General features: G+C 43.5%; 1 protein-coding gene across 1 annotated transcript in view; it reads left to right on the forward strand.

The window, feature by feature from the left end:
- The window catches only part of CPS1 (carbamoyl-phosphate synthase 1), a 209321-nt gene that overhangs the window by 130979 nt on the left and 64743 nt on the right, over nt 1-13599 (forward strand). Inside the window, exons 15-20 of the mRNA XM_073304767.1 lie at nt 2490-2679; nt 4875-5032; nt 5371-5499; nt 9505-9649; nt 10003-10213; nt 13269-13467. Of these exons, the coding sequence (XP_073160868.1) occupies nt 2490-2679; nt 4875-5032; nt 5371-5499; nt 9505-9649; nt 10003-10213; nt 13269-13467 (1032 nt within the window). The remainder of the gene's footprint in view (nt 1-2489; nt 2680-4874; nt 5033-5370; nt 5500-9504; nt 9650-10002; nt 10214-13268; nt 13468-13599) is intronic.

A 13599-nucleotide genomic window follows, 5' to 3' on the forward strand; every position in this document is an offset into this window, starting at 1 on the left:
CTGAAAAATGTTGTTTGAACAAACTCCCAATTTTCCATCAACCAAAAGTTTCAGTGGAAACTTATTTTTAGCCAGCCCTAGAAGATATAATTTCAGTTATCCACATAGAGAAAAGAAACAATAGCATGTGACTTAGTTGACCAATCATGAAGCACAAATAGTGAATATTCTGGGTGACCCAGTGTGAAACCAAGCCATACATTTGTTCACACAAGTAATTTTGAATAAAAACTATATACATACCAGTGCCAACCTGTTCACAGATCATTTGTGAACAGAGAAAAGGGCTAAAGTAATTAAAATAATTATTTTCAAATTATAATTTGCTGAGTTTGGTTTCTCAGTATACAGCTGAGTCAGTCAGAAGCCAATTCAATGTATTTTGAGAAATGACACAGAGACCATGTCAGTTTTCTTTTCTGACAAGCTTCAGTATGGTAAGTGCGCGGTTATTATATTATTCTACTCTAGTTGTATTTTACTCCGTATTTGCTTTTTCCTGGATAATGTGTCCCAGATGCATCTTTACTCCCAGTCTGAGAGCAAGTGAGGGTTTTTCTTTCTTCTTTCATAATGTCAATGGATATTTAGCTCCTGGCAGAGGATCAGAGCCCATTTTATTCAGCTCAGAAACCCTAGAGATTGATTGTCCTGGTAAGCTAATCAGAGGACCTCTTGGTTGAACTGTCCCAGTGTTTCATTTAGTATTATTACGAATCATCCTCTCAAATTGCTGAATTAAGAGGTATTCCAGCCTCTCAAGTAGGAAAGAACCTGACATTACGTTCTTCCCAGTGCATGTCAGGAAGTGACCTGGTAAATAGGTTTGATCCACACTGGTGTCATGATATTTGAGGCAGTTCAAACACCTCTTGGAGCCCCCTACAAAAGTCATTGGAATAGGGTTACTATGTGCAAGTCCCAGGGTTTGGTGTGTGACCTCCTCCTCCCTCCATGTGCCCAAACTCCTCTGGGCTGCAAGCAATGGATGTGATGGGGCGAGTCTTGCAAGGAGAAGGGATTAAGTAAGATGCCTGGAACTGGTGGAGAGAGTCAGGAGAGTAGTGGGTGGAGTTTTCTTTTAAACAGAAAGGGTGGGGAGCCAGCAGGGGTTTCTCCTACCAGGATGGTATAATAAGGGAAGACATCTAGATTCTCCGGGGGCTTGAGTTATTCTCCTCCTAGAGCTCTCAGTCAGCAGGAAACTGCTTATATTCCCCTTCCCAAGACACTGCTGCTGGCGCAGTACGCAGCACTGCTGGGGACTCCTACAGCTACAGCCTGGGCAGCGTTTTCTGAACCGGCCCTGATTGCATTGCAATTTTTTCTTGCTTTGAGGAGCTGCTGACCCTGACATGCCAAGCCCTTGACCATTTTCTTTTTTTATGATCAATAGCCTTCTATATTATGGTGTCCAGTTTGTCCTGTAAAGGTCATACTCGTCTTCCTTATTCTCCTCCACACTAATCTTGTAAAACTGATCATTCAGACTCCTTCCTTTAGAATGCTATATTGGGTGTCATTTTTAATACAAGGTCAGTCAGTGTTAGCACTACAGACCATCAACATTCAGGGCCACAATCCCTCTGCTTCCCAATACAACCTTCTCGCTGCAGCCATGTTCTGAGTCTGCCTCTGGCCTACAGGTATTATAGACGCACCGGGCTGAATTCTGCTCTCATTGTTACTGGTGTAACTCTGTTGGCTTCTCTGCTACCTACTTATAATGTTTCCAGAGGAAGGGGAAGGGTGATCTGGGGCCTGGACTGGAACTCAGGAGATCTGGTTTCAGTTCCCACCTCTGTCTCTCAAACATCCCAGGTGCCTGACTCTGTTGATGTCAGTGGCAAAGCTCTCCTTGTCAATGAGGCCAGGATTTCACCCTTAAACTTTTCTGTGCCTCAGTTCCCCATCTGTAACATGGGGATGAAAATGCTTTTTTTCTCCCCCTCTTTGTCTGGTCTGTTTAAATTGGATGCTCGCTGGGGCAGGATTCTCTTGCTAGATGCATAGTCCAAGTGAAAACAGAGCCCCGGTTTTGGTTTGGGCCTCCAGGCACCGCTGTAAAACAAATAATACTAAAGAACTTTCTTAAGTGTTTCTAGCTGAGCGGAAAGAGACACTGGGCCAATGTGGGTTCTCAGTGTGGTAATTCCAGCAACTGTAAAGACCTGCAGTGGTGCAAACGAGAACAGAAACTTACTGCACCGTCTCTCTCTTTCGAAGAATGTCTGGAAAAACATACAGGAAGTTCCTTCTTGTAGTGTCCTGGGGAGGTACAAAGAACTGAAAAATATTCAGGTACCATGATCAAGACACCTGGTGTTGGGCTATTCAGCCAGAGAAAACATTATTTTCAGTTACTGGCATGATACCTAGTCACTTGTTAAGATCTTCATTCATAGTTGTCATGTTTCTAGTATCTCTGTGCGTTTACCTCTCAGTATACAGAACATTTTAAAACTTTAATGTTGATTTTCATTTCTCAGGAAGAAAATGTGAAGACAGTCCTGATGAACCCCAATATTGCCTCAGTCCAGACCAATGAGGTTGGCTTAAAGCAGGCTGACACGGTCTACTTCCTCCCCATCACCCCACAGTTTGTCACAGAGGTCATCAAAGCAGAAAGGCCAGATGGGTTAATTCTGGGCATGGGTGGCCAGACAGCTCTCAACTGTGGTAAGTACTGTGGAATTGTAGCTGTATTAATCTCTCTAGCCCCACATCCGTCACCTTTATACCTGGCTCTGCCTGATCAAACCTATAGCAATCTCAGCCAGAACATTTAATTCACTTACAAATGTTTATAAGCAGAGATATTGGTCTAATGGACTGATATAAGTATTAATTTAATTGTACCTATTGAATATGACTTGTAGTGGCTATATTTTATAGTTATCAGTTATACAGAACTCTTATAGACGTTTCATGCAACAGTGTTTTGCAATTGCAGTTTATAAACCTTGGTTTGGACGACAGATTTGAGGCGTGTTCTGTACCTAAACATTAAGATGAAGATTGAAAAGGGAAGCTAGAGGGATAGTGGTGCTTAGTTTAGCTTAGCATGGCAGCTCCAACTGGCACTGCTCCATTTAGGATCAGAGATGGCTCCAAACCACAAAATTCAGATCTAGATGCAGCTTTCATAGATTTTAAGGCCTACAGGGATTACTGTGATCATCTAGTCTGACCTCCTGTATAACACAGACCAAATCACCTCACCCCATAATCTCTGCACCAAACCCATCATCTTCTGATGGAAGTATAGCTTATCTTTTAGAAAGATATCCAGTCTTGATTTAAAGATTTAAAGTGAGAGGAAATCCACCACATTCCATTCTAATGCTTCAAAGAATAAGTGTGTCCAAATTCAAGGTTTTGGTCCTAAGTAGTATAAAAGGAAGATGCATTTGCAAAATCCAGACTGGAGCTGGGTGCAGATTGTGGCTGTCCCCAAGGTTTGCAGGTATTTGAATCTGTGTGCTGTTGTATTTAGGAATTTCCTTAGTTAGCATTATCCCACTTTTAATAGAAAACAATGTTTAAAACGGGAACATTTAGCTGTGACCTGAAATGTGTCAAATTAAATGTAAATGTTTCATGTTTATTTTATTACAGTACCGTATATACTTGTTCATTAGCCTGTTCATTTATAAGATGACCCCCCAAGATGGTTAGGTAAAAATAGAAAAAGCTGTATGACCCTTTCATAAGCCGACCCTATATTTCCGGGGTTGGCAAACTTTGGCTCCTGGCCCATTAGGGCAAGCCACTAGCAGGCCTGGACGTTTTGTTTACCTGGAGCATTCACAGGCATGGAGCCCCTCAGCTCCCAGTGGCCGCGATTTGCCATTCCCAGCAAATGGGAGCTGCGGGAAGTGGCGCACCCATTGGCTGGGAACAGCAAACTGCAGCCACAGGGAGCTGAGGGGCTCCATGCCTGCAGACTCTCCAGGTAAACAAAACGACAATGTATTAGATATTCAATTCGGTGATCCAAAGAGTTTTAAAAATCATCAAATTTTGGTGTAGACCCATTTATAAGCCGACCACTGCTCTTTGATGCGTCCCTTTTTTACCAAAAATATTTGGCTTATGAATGAGTATATACTGTATTTCCAAAAAGGGTGGTAATTTAGAATTTCCCATAATTCCATCCTGTTACAGTAGATATGGAAGGAGAAACCCACACTGTCTTTACAAACTTAAACTTTATCACTACCTAATGGCTCTTTAGGATTGCCCATTCTTTGGATCATTTAGAATTACACAGGTTTAGCATTGAGACTGCACTCCATGGAACATCCCTTCATATAAAGGGACGTGGGTTAAGATTGTCTAACAGAACTTTTCTGTCTCTAACTTTAATGCTCTTTCAATTTCATTGACTAGATGGAACTAGAACGACATGGGGCTTGTTTTCTATTGCCCTATACCTTGTGTAATCATCTACACCCGGGCAAAGTGTGTGTGAAATGTTTCCAAATCAAAATGGTAGTGCTTTCTTACATCCTTTATGTGCAGCCATCCATGTTGACACATGGAAGAAGAGAATTAAGCCATATATGTGTGACTATGCCACTGGCCTGCTTGCTCCTCTGCTCAGAATCTGCTTCAGGTACTCGTTGCCCCAATTCAGGAAAGTATCCCTATTTCTAGACGTCACATCATCGAATGCTTAAATTTAGTCACATACTTAAGTGCTTTCTTGAATGTATTGGTTTTGGCACTGAATTTTGACACTTCAAATTGAGAAACTATGGCGGTGGGGACCGTGTATGGACCCAGCTAGCTAGCTGCAAAGCCAGATTCCCCATTCGCTTTCCTTTCTGTACAGCATAGGTGCTCTGATTCTAACTCCATTCTTTCCACAGGTGTGGAGCTGTTCAGACGAGGTGTTCTGAAGGAGTATGGAGTGAAGGTCCTGGGGACGTCTGTTGAAGCCATCATGGCCACCGAGGACAGGCAACTGTTTTCTGACAAACTGACCGAGATTAATGAGAAGATCGCTCCCAGCTTTGCTGTGGAATCGGTAAATGCGAGGAGCTCGGAGACGCAAGGCTGCCATGCTCGGCTTTATTGTTCTTTAAACAGCTGAAACCAAAAGCATACCTAGTGTAAATCCATTGAAGTCAATGAAGATGTACCAAGTAGGATCTGGTGCATTGAAGTCAGTAGGGATGGCCAGGTGTATCTGAGGGAAAAATTTGGCTCCTGGAGTCACAACAAAGGCATAATTCTTTTCTCTTGTCTAATTTGGGGAAGTGCCTTATTGATGGGTTTCCCAGTACACTATATAACCTGATGTGTACACTTGAATCAGGTTAGTCCTTGTCGTTTTATTTGACGTTTATTCCTGTCTGCTTTAAGATTGAAGATGCTTTGAATGCAGCAGAAAAGATCGGCTACCCAGTCATGATACGCTCTGCCTATGCTCTGGGTGGACTAGGGTCAGGTATATGTCCTGACAAAGAGAGACTGCTGGATCTTGGGACCAAGGTATGTGTGCAGTTGATAGCTATAGGGATCTACCTTGCCATCTGATTTAATATATTCTTGTAATAGTCACAGATTAGTCTAGATCTACATACTTTATCTTACTGGTAAAACATTATCTTGATGCCCTCTAAGGTTCTGTCTTCATAATACTTGCCCTTGACTTGGGTAGTATGAATGATTAAGTAACATTGTTCATGGCTGTTAAATTCTGCCAGAAATTATTCATAATTTGAACAAATGTTTCAGCAGTTTTGGTCAAAAAGCAATATAATGGCCTCTTTTCTTCTGCTCTCAGGAGCTATAGTCACAGGGAAGATGCAGAGAAAGTAAAAGCCTACACTGAGCTTAGCTATAACTAAGGGCCAGAAATAGAGAGACTGACAGGATTAGGACATTTTTGTATTTGGTTCTGAACTGTGAAATTTGTGCGGTGCCAGACTCCTGTGAGGAACCTGCCTGTCAGATCTTTTGTACTCACTAGAGCGGGACAAAAATTGTCAATAATTTTTCCACAGGAAATGTAGCATTTTTTAAAAATTTCCCATAAAAACAAACCAGAAAGCAGAAAATGTGGGTAACATTTTTCAGGTTGGGGTTAAAATTGTTCCATTTTTGAAAGCCTGGGTTTTTGATTTTCCATGGAAAAACAGGAAAACAATTTGACTACAATGAAAATTTTTGTTTTGATTAAAAAGTTGTTTTTTAGTTTAAAAAAGCTCTTCATATTTTTTCCCAGCCAGCTTTACTAATATTATTGAATATTTTTTTTAAAAAAGCTTAAAATTTACTCTCTAAAAAGTATTTTAGCCTGCCAAGACCCAAATGTTGGAAACTCAGTATTAACATCTAGGACAAACACTTGGAATCCTAACAAAGATAAATATAGATCAAGGACCAGTTAGTTTAACGTGATGTGTTTTTTTCTATAATTTCAGTCTCATGTTTCATTTGCTCTGATGGGGATAATTAACTAGATTAAAACATGGAACAGCACAAGTAGGACTCTGTGACGCAAAGGTTAGATTAATGATTAAAGCAAAGAGCAGTACAGTGTAGGCAGTCCTGAAGTCAACAAAATCCACTATGCTCCAGGTTAGAATATCCTGTACAGTGGGACCTGATGGTGCACACGGTATAGGTAGGGTTGCCAACTTTCTACTTGCACAAAACCGAACACCCTTGCCCCACCCCCTACCCTGTCCCTGCTCATTCCATCCCCCCTCTCTCTGTCACTTGGTCTCCCCCACCTTCACTCACTCGTTCATTTTCATCAGGCTGGGACGGGGGTTGGAGTGCCCGGGGGGGGGAGATGCTCCAGATGGGGGTGTGGGCTCTGGAGTGGAGCTAGGGATGAGGAGTTTGGGGTGCAGGAGGGTGCTCCGGGATGGGGCTGAGGGGTTCGGAGGGTGGGAGGGAGATCAGGGCAGAGGCAGGGATGGGGTTTGAGGTGTGGGCTCCGGGAGGGAGTTTGGGTGTGGGAGGGGGATCAGATCAGGGGCAGGGGGCTGGGGCATGGGAGGGGTTGAGGGGTGAAGGCTCTGAGTGGCACTTACCTCAGGCAGCTCCCAGAAGCAGTGGCATGTCCCCCCTCTGGCTTCTCCTTGGAGGTGTGGCCAGGTAGCTCTGCGTGATGCCCCATCTGCAGGTGCCACCTCCACAGATCCCATTGGTCGTGATTCCCAGCCAGTGGGAGCTATGGAGCCAGTGCTTGGGGTGGGGGCAGAGCACGGCACCTTCTGGCTGCTCCTACGCCTAGGAGACAGAGAGGGGACATGCTGCTGCTTCCAAGAGCTAGGCGGAGCCATGGCAGGCAGGAAGCCTGCCTTAGCCCCGCTGTGCTGCCACCCAGACTTTTAACGGCCCAGTCAGCGGTGCTGATTGGAACTGCCAGGGTCCCTTTTCAATGGGGCGTTCCAGTCGAAAACTGGATGCCTGGCAACCTTAGGTGTAACTTTATTGAAATCAGTGGGCATCTGCCCATTTACAACAGTGGGGGATCTGGCCTTGTGTTCCTTGGAGTTTGATTGACACAATGCACTGATGCTCCTCACTGCATTGCCGTTTTTATGAGGCATGGGGCCCTGGAGAAAGATCTAAACTGAGGAGCCAGCATGAGCAGGAGTATCTCCTTTTTTCTTAGTTAAGCAGAATGTGCTAATGCTTTCCTTACCCATCAGACTCATTAGGACAAAGAGGTAAATTAGCAGGTAGATTACTAATATCACACATGTCTATGATGACACATTTCCATTTCATCAGAATGGATTAAAAATATTTAGCGGAAAAAAGTAAATGAACTCGGATACAAACATTTCATGTTTCCTTTTGGACTTCAGTAATAAATTATATTCAACAACAACAAAACCCAACCAGCCCTACCAAAACAAGACACTCCACTCCACATGCTTCTCTGGGGAGAGGATGAGAGAACAAACACCACATGACAGATGGGTAGTCATGTTGTTTAATTTACTATTGGAAGGCTCTCAGATACGATGGAGATGAGCATGGAATTAAAAACCTATATAGAATAGAATAGAAAAAGCAGACGAATTACTGCTAGAAAGGAGGGAGTGCAAGGTTGTAAACACTCGACCAAGGAACATTTTTTTTTTATATCAAACTCTGTTGTCTTCATTCCCTGCAATATCTGCAAATGTTCAGTTATATTGCCCTTAAGACTCCTTTTCCCAATGCAAACGAGTCTAATTTTATTCGGTTCTTGTTTGTCTGTGATTCTGTGCAAGGGAATTCCATTGATGCAAATAAGAGCTTTTATGTGAAAACGGGTGATTAATATTAGTCTACATTACCGTAGTGCCAGCAAGCTTGGGGCTCCATGGTGTTTGACGCTGGAGGACAACAGTGGCTGTCAAAGGCCCAGGTCCTCTGCTACTGAAGTCAATGGGGGCAGTGCCATTGATACCAGTGGGCACAGCGTGAGGCCTTAAGGCCCCATCGCAAGATACAAATATGTTATAACATAGTTGGCATTTATCATGTTACATGTTGTAGACATGGCCTAAGTGTCACGAACTGAGATGTGGGTGGTGATGCCTAGTGGTCGGAGCAGGAGCTAGGCTGATGGGTTTAAGAGCAGGTTTGCTGACTTCCTTGTCCTATCAAGTGTTGTGGTCCATCAGGCGGCCCTGCTGTGGCTCAACTGTGTTCACAGGCTACCGTGACACTAAGTAATTTAAACGTTGGCTGCAAAATTAAGGGAAAAAAGGAGGCAGAGGAAAGGATGGTCTGATAATGTGTGTGTTATTTTCTATGTTCCATGTGAGATTTAACTAACCCCTTGTATAAGAGTTAATATTAATGTCAGTGTATCCATTTGGATTGTACCCGTTTAGCAACTCAGGAATGTTTTCTGGGTTAGTTTTAGAATAATTCATAACTCTTGCTTCTGGTCAGTACGTCACAGTAACTAGCGGTGTTAATAGTGTTGTTAATTCAGCAGTGTGTCCAAGCACCCATTGCTTCGTCTGCTATTTAATTTGACAAAGAGCAGTCGTCCCAGTGAAGTCAGTGGGGCTACTCGCAGCCCTAAAATTAAGCGTGTGTGTAAGTGTTTGCAGAAGTGGCACTTTATTTTTTTTATTTTAATTTATATTTCTTGTTTCTGTTGCTAGGCCAAAGGTCCTCATTTCTTTTGTATCCAATCACATTGTTTCCATGACATTTAAATGAGGCTAATGCAAAATAAAAGTTACAGGGCAATTGTCACATAATAATTAATACCTAGCTCTTACATAGTGCTTTTCATCAGTAGGTCTCAAAGTTTTTTTCAAAGGAAGCCAGTAGTTTCACCTACGTTTTATAGATGGGGAAACTGAGGCACAGAGGGTGGAAATAATTTGCGCAGAGTCACTCAGTGGTGGCAGAGCCTTAAATACAGGAATGGGTCCAGTTCAGTTACGTGTGCTTAATAAAAATGTATTTCTTCCTTTGTATCCCCCTGCTGTCTGTCTTCCCTAACTGATTCTTCAACCCGCTCCCCAGGCATTTGCAGTAACCAACCAAATTCTAGTGGAGAGGTCTGTTGTTGGCTGGAAGGAGATAGAGTATGAAGTTGTGAGAGATGCATCTGACAACTGTATCACCGTCTGTAATATGGAAAATGTTGATGCTATGGGAGTTCATACTGGTAGGTTCTTTATAGCTCACCGTAGATTGCATTTAGATCAGCATTTTCATATAATGTCTTTCTGCCGACTATAGATAATACACTTACCTGGCTGGTGAGAGAGAGGATGTCGAATACTTAGCAGATCTAAGTGCTACTGGATATGATGGAACACACTTTTCAATACCCTAAGTCCATCCCTATTGTCTCTTATTTCACACGATAACATAGTCTGTTCCTTGCCTTGAAATGCCCCAAAACAGGCATCTTCCATCACACCTGGTGTTCAAAACTTGTAAGACGCAGTAGGTTTGCAGAGACATGACCAGAATTTATCGCCATCAAACTATTGTGTTTTTCCTTCTGGCAAACAGGAGATTCCATCGTAGTGGCTCCCAGCCAGACACTGTCCAACGAGGAATTTCAGATGCTGAGGGAAAGTGCCATCAAGGTCGTCCGACACTTGGGCATTGTGGGGGAATGCAACATCCAGTATGCCCTGCATCCTACCTCCCTGGAGTACTGCATCATTGAGGTCAATGCCAGACTCTCCAGAAGCTCTGCCTTGGCATCCAAGGCCACAGGGTAAGGCAGGAAATAAAAGCTAGGGTAGGGGAAAGGGGCAGGGAACTAAGGTATTACAAATGGAAACCCTCTCAGGAAGGGGACCTAGTAACTGGTTTTAGAGAGTACATTCTCTGGCATCGGTACGTTGGCTTCAAATCATCTCTGGAACGCAAAGGACTTGGTTATTAATGAGCTCTCTGCCAGATTGAATCAAATGGTCTTGCTAGCTGTCTTTGTTTTGTTGGCTAATCATAAACTAATCGAGATAACGATGGTCAAATCTGGCTGGTTAAAATTGGCTTCTTAATTGCACTCTGCGGATGCTGTTGAGAAGTGCAAATTAGTCCTTAATTTACAGTTCTCAACAACTCTTGTAGTTGTTGAAGCCCTGTAGCAAACTGGAGACAGACAGTAATAAGTGACAGCAAGCATTTGATTGATTTCATTGTGTTAGCCGACTTCTCAGTGACACAAATCCATTTTTGTCTTGTGTCGCAGTAAATATGTCTATAAAATAGTAGCCTGGCATACACAGAACAAAGAAAGCTTTGCAGCGAGGGATCTACCATTGCAATCCTGAAAGGTGTTGAGTACCCACATCTCCTATTGCTTCGGGGGGAGTTGAGGGCACCCAGCATTCCTTAAATTTGAACCATCATTTGATTCTCAGAAAAAAAAAAAAAAAAAAGGCACCAGCTTGTAAAACCTGTTCCACCTGCTTTAGAACCCTACTCTGGACATTCCAGTCCTGGCGATTCACAAATGGAAATGGGTTTGGTGTTTAGATCTTGGTCCCCATTTGGCTACATGAGAAAAACACTGCAGAATTGGGCTTTTCCCTAAGAATGGTGCTGTGTGGATTGTGACTGGTTGGATGATGCTTTTGCAGCTAATGAGGACCTCTGCATTTTGTACAAATATTATAGGAATGTGAGAGAGGACTGTTCCTCCAGGGTGTTGTTCAACAGAAGGCTACAAAATCCCAGTTTGGATTTTTGCCTCTGACTATCTGTGAAGTGCTCAGAGTCAGAGAGCTAAAGAATTCCTTCAGTCTGCTAGCTTGAGGGCATACATTATCTTATATTAACCTATGCCCACAAAAGTTCCTTTTTTGGTGAAAGAGTGAATGGTTTTGTGACCTGTATGGAGAAGAGGAATTTGGATTGGAAACTCTCTAGGATGGGGACTGTCTTTTTGTTATGTGCTTGTATAGCACCTATTACAATGGTGCCCTAGTTGGTAACTGCAATATAAATAATAATAAGAATTAATAATGGCCTGAATGGGTTTGCTGTCAATTACCGTCTATGAAAGAACACATGCCAGAAGAGGTACTCCAGCAGCTCATATTCAGTTATTAGCATTTCCAGCTGCTCTGCAGTTATCATTGTTCCATGGTTTGGTGGTGATTCCAAGTAGGCAGTTCTTAAAGATGAGAACACTCCTGTTATAATGAAATAAACTAACCTCTACCCCAGCCAACGAGGCTTTCTGAGTCAGATGAAAGTTGTGCAAGATGACGTTCGTGGCAAACGTTCGGGCAACAGGGAATCCTGCTGGATGATTTATAATCACTTGGTTTCCGCAGACTGAATTATATCAATTTCGCTGCCCAGTTATCACCAGCCCTTGTTGCTTTTGGGCTGATTTCTGCCCCCATTTAGACCTGTCCAATCTCGCTGATTTCAACCCCCTGAAAGCCCAGGACACTGCCCAGGGTAACTGATGGGAGAATTTAGCTCTGAATTTAAGGGTACCTTTGGGGCTTTTAAGGAATACGTCAATCATGCTGACTCGTCGAGTCCAGCAATGTTCCCCAGCAGACTGGGGCAATCATCTGTTACCTAAAAAGACTGAAATCTGCTTTTCGCTTTCATTTGCTGAGTGGACATTACTAATTCAGCTTTCCTTCTGCGCTGGAGTCACTCAGGCTGCAAGAATGCCACATGCTACTCCAACAACCACCACAGAGCTGGCTGAAGAACGACTGCAAAGGCTACTCTGGCTCCTTCCAAACTGACACAAAGGCTCCTCTGTTCTGAGCATAAACATTTGGCTTCTAGTACATGCAGATAAACACTAATCCCAGCACTGATCTGCTACAGTCCAGCCACTGATCTAAGATGTTCAGTTGCCCTTATTTGCTGAAATAAGATGGACTCTCACTGTAGGTTATGCAGATATATGCTTGCGTTGCGACTATGTTTAAAGGGCACTCGCTCATCCCTGTTGTAAAGTGTCCGCTTTCCCATAGCACTCACTCTCCGTGTCTCTCCCTCCTCCTCCTTTCCCTCTTGAGCTGCCTAACTGCAGTGAAACACCAAACTTTTCAGGTGTTGCAAAGATTTCACAGAGGATAGTCAATTTGCCAGCTTTTAATGATTGTCCAGTCCATGTTCCAACCTAAGTCACTCAGTGCTAAACTTACTTATATAAGCACATACCTATAGTATAACCCCTGCTCCCCCATATGTGGGCTTTTCATTCCCTCCCCCAGGCAGAAGTAAACCTTTCTGTTTTTGTTAATTGTTGGTGTTAGAGTAGCACCTAGAGGATCAGGATCAGGGCCCGATGGAGCTAGACGTGTACAGACACATAGTAAAATGTAGGCCATGCTCAGAGAGCTTACATGCTAAAGACACAAGACAGACAAAGGGTGGGAGAGAGGAAATATTATTCTCATCATCCCAATTTTACATTAGAGAACTGGGGCATGGAGGGTTTAAGTGCCGCGCATAAGGTCACACAGGCTCTCTGTAGCAGAGCCAGCAGCTGACCTCCATCCCCTGAGTCCCAATCCGGTGCCTGAGCCATAGACCATCTTTCCTCCTTAATAGCTGATTCCTACTCCAGCTCTCTGTACATGCCCCTTATGATCTACATGCTGTAGCCGAGCTTACTGCTGCTCTCCAGTGAGCTGCAGTCACATACCATGTGCCAAGAGTGGAGCGCCATCCCTACAGACTGCAGTTACTATTTTTATTAAAGCAGCTTCAGAGGGTTATAGATTTCCTTGCCCTCTACAGTACCAACCATGATACTAAAAAACGCCTGCCTCCTTCATCTCTGCCAGGTACCCATTAGCATTTATTGCCGCCAAGATCGCCCTGGGGATCCCCTTGCCGGAGATCAAGAATGTAGTATCAGGAAAAACCTCTGCGTGCTTTGAGCCCAGCCTGGATTACATGGTTGCCAAGATACCTCGCTGGGACCTGGACCGCTTTCAGGGCACCTCTAGCCAGATTGGCAGCTCCATGAAGAGCGTGGGAGAGGTGAGTGTGGAGAAATTCTCTCCATTTCCTTTCTGTCTCCTATGAAATTTAACTTTTCTCCCTTGTCTACTCTCTGGATGCTGGTTCTTTCTAGTCTGCCAGCCAAACGAATGCTGAGGAGGATTTAGAACC

The sequence above is a fragment of the Lepidochelys kempii genome, chromosome 11 (genome assembly GCF_965140265.1).
Source record: "Lepidochelys kempii isolate rLepKem1 chromosome 11, rLepKem1.hap2, whole genome shotgun sequence".
Taxonomy (NCBI): domain Eukaryota; kingdom Metazoa; phylum Chordata; order Testudines; family Cheloniidae; genus Lepidochelys; species Lepidochelys kempii.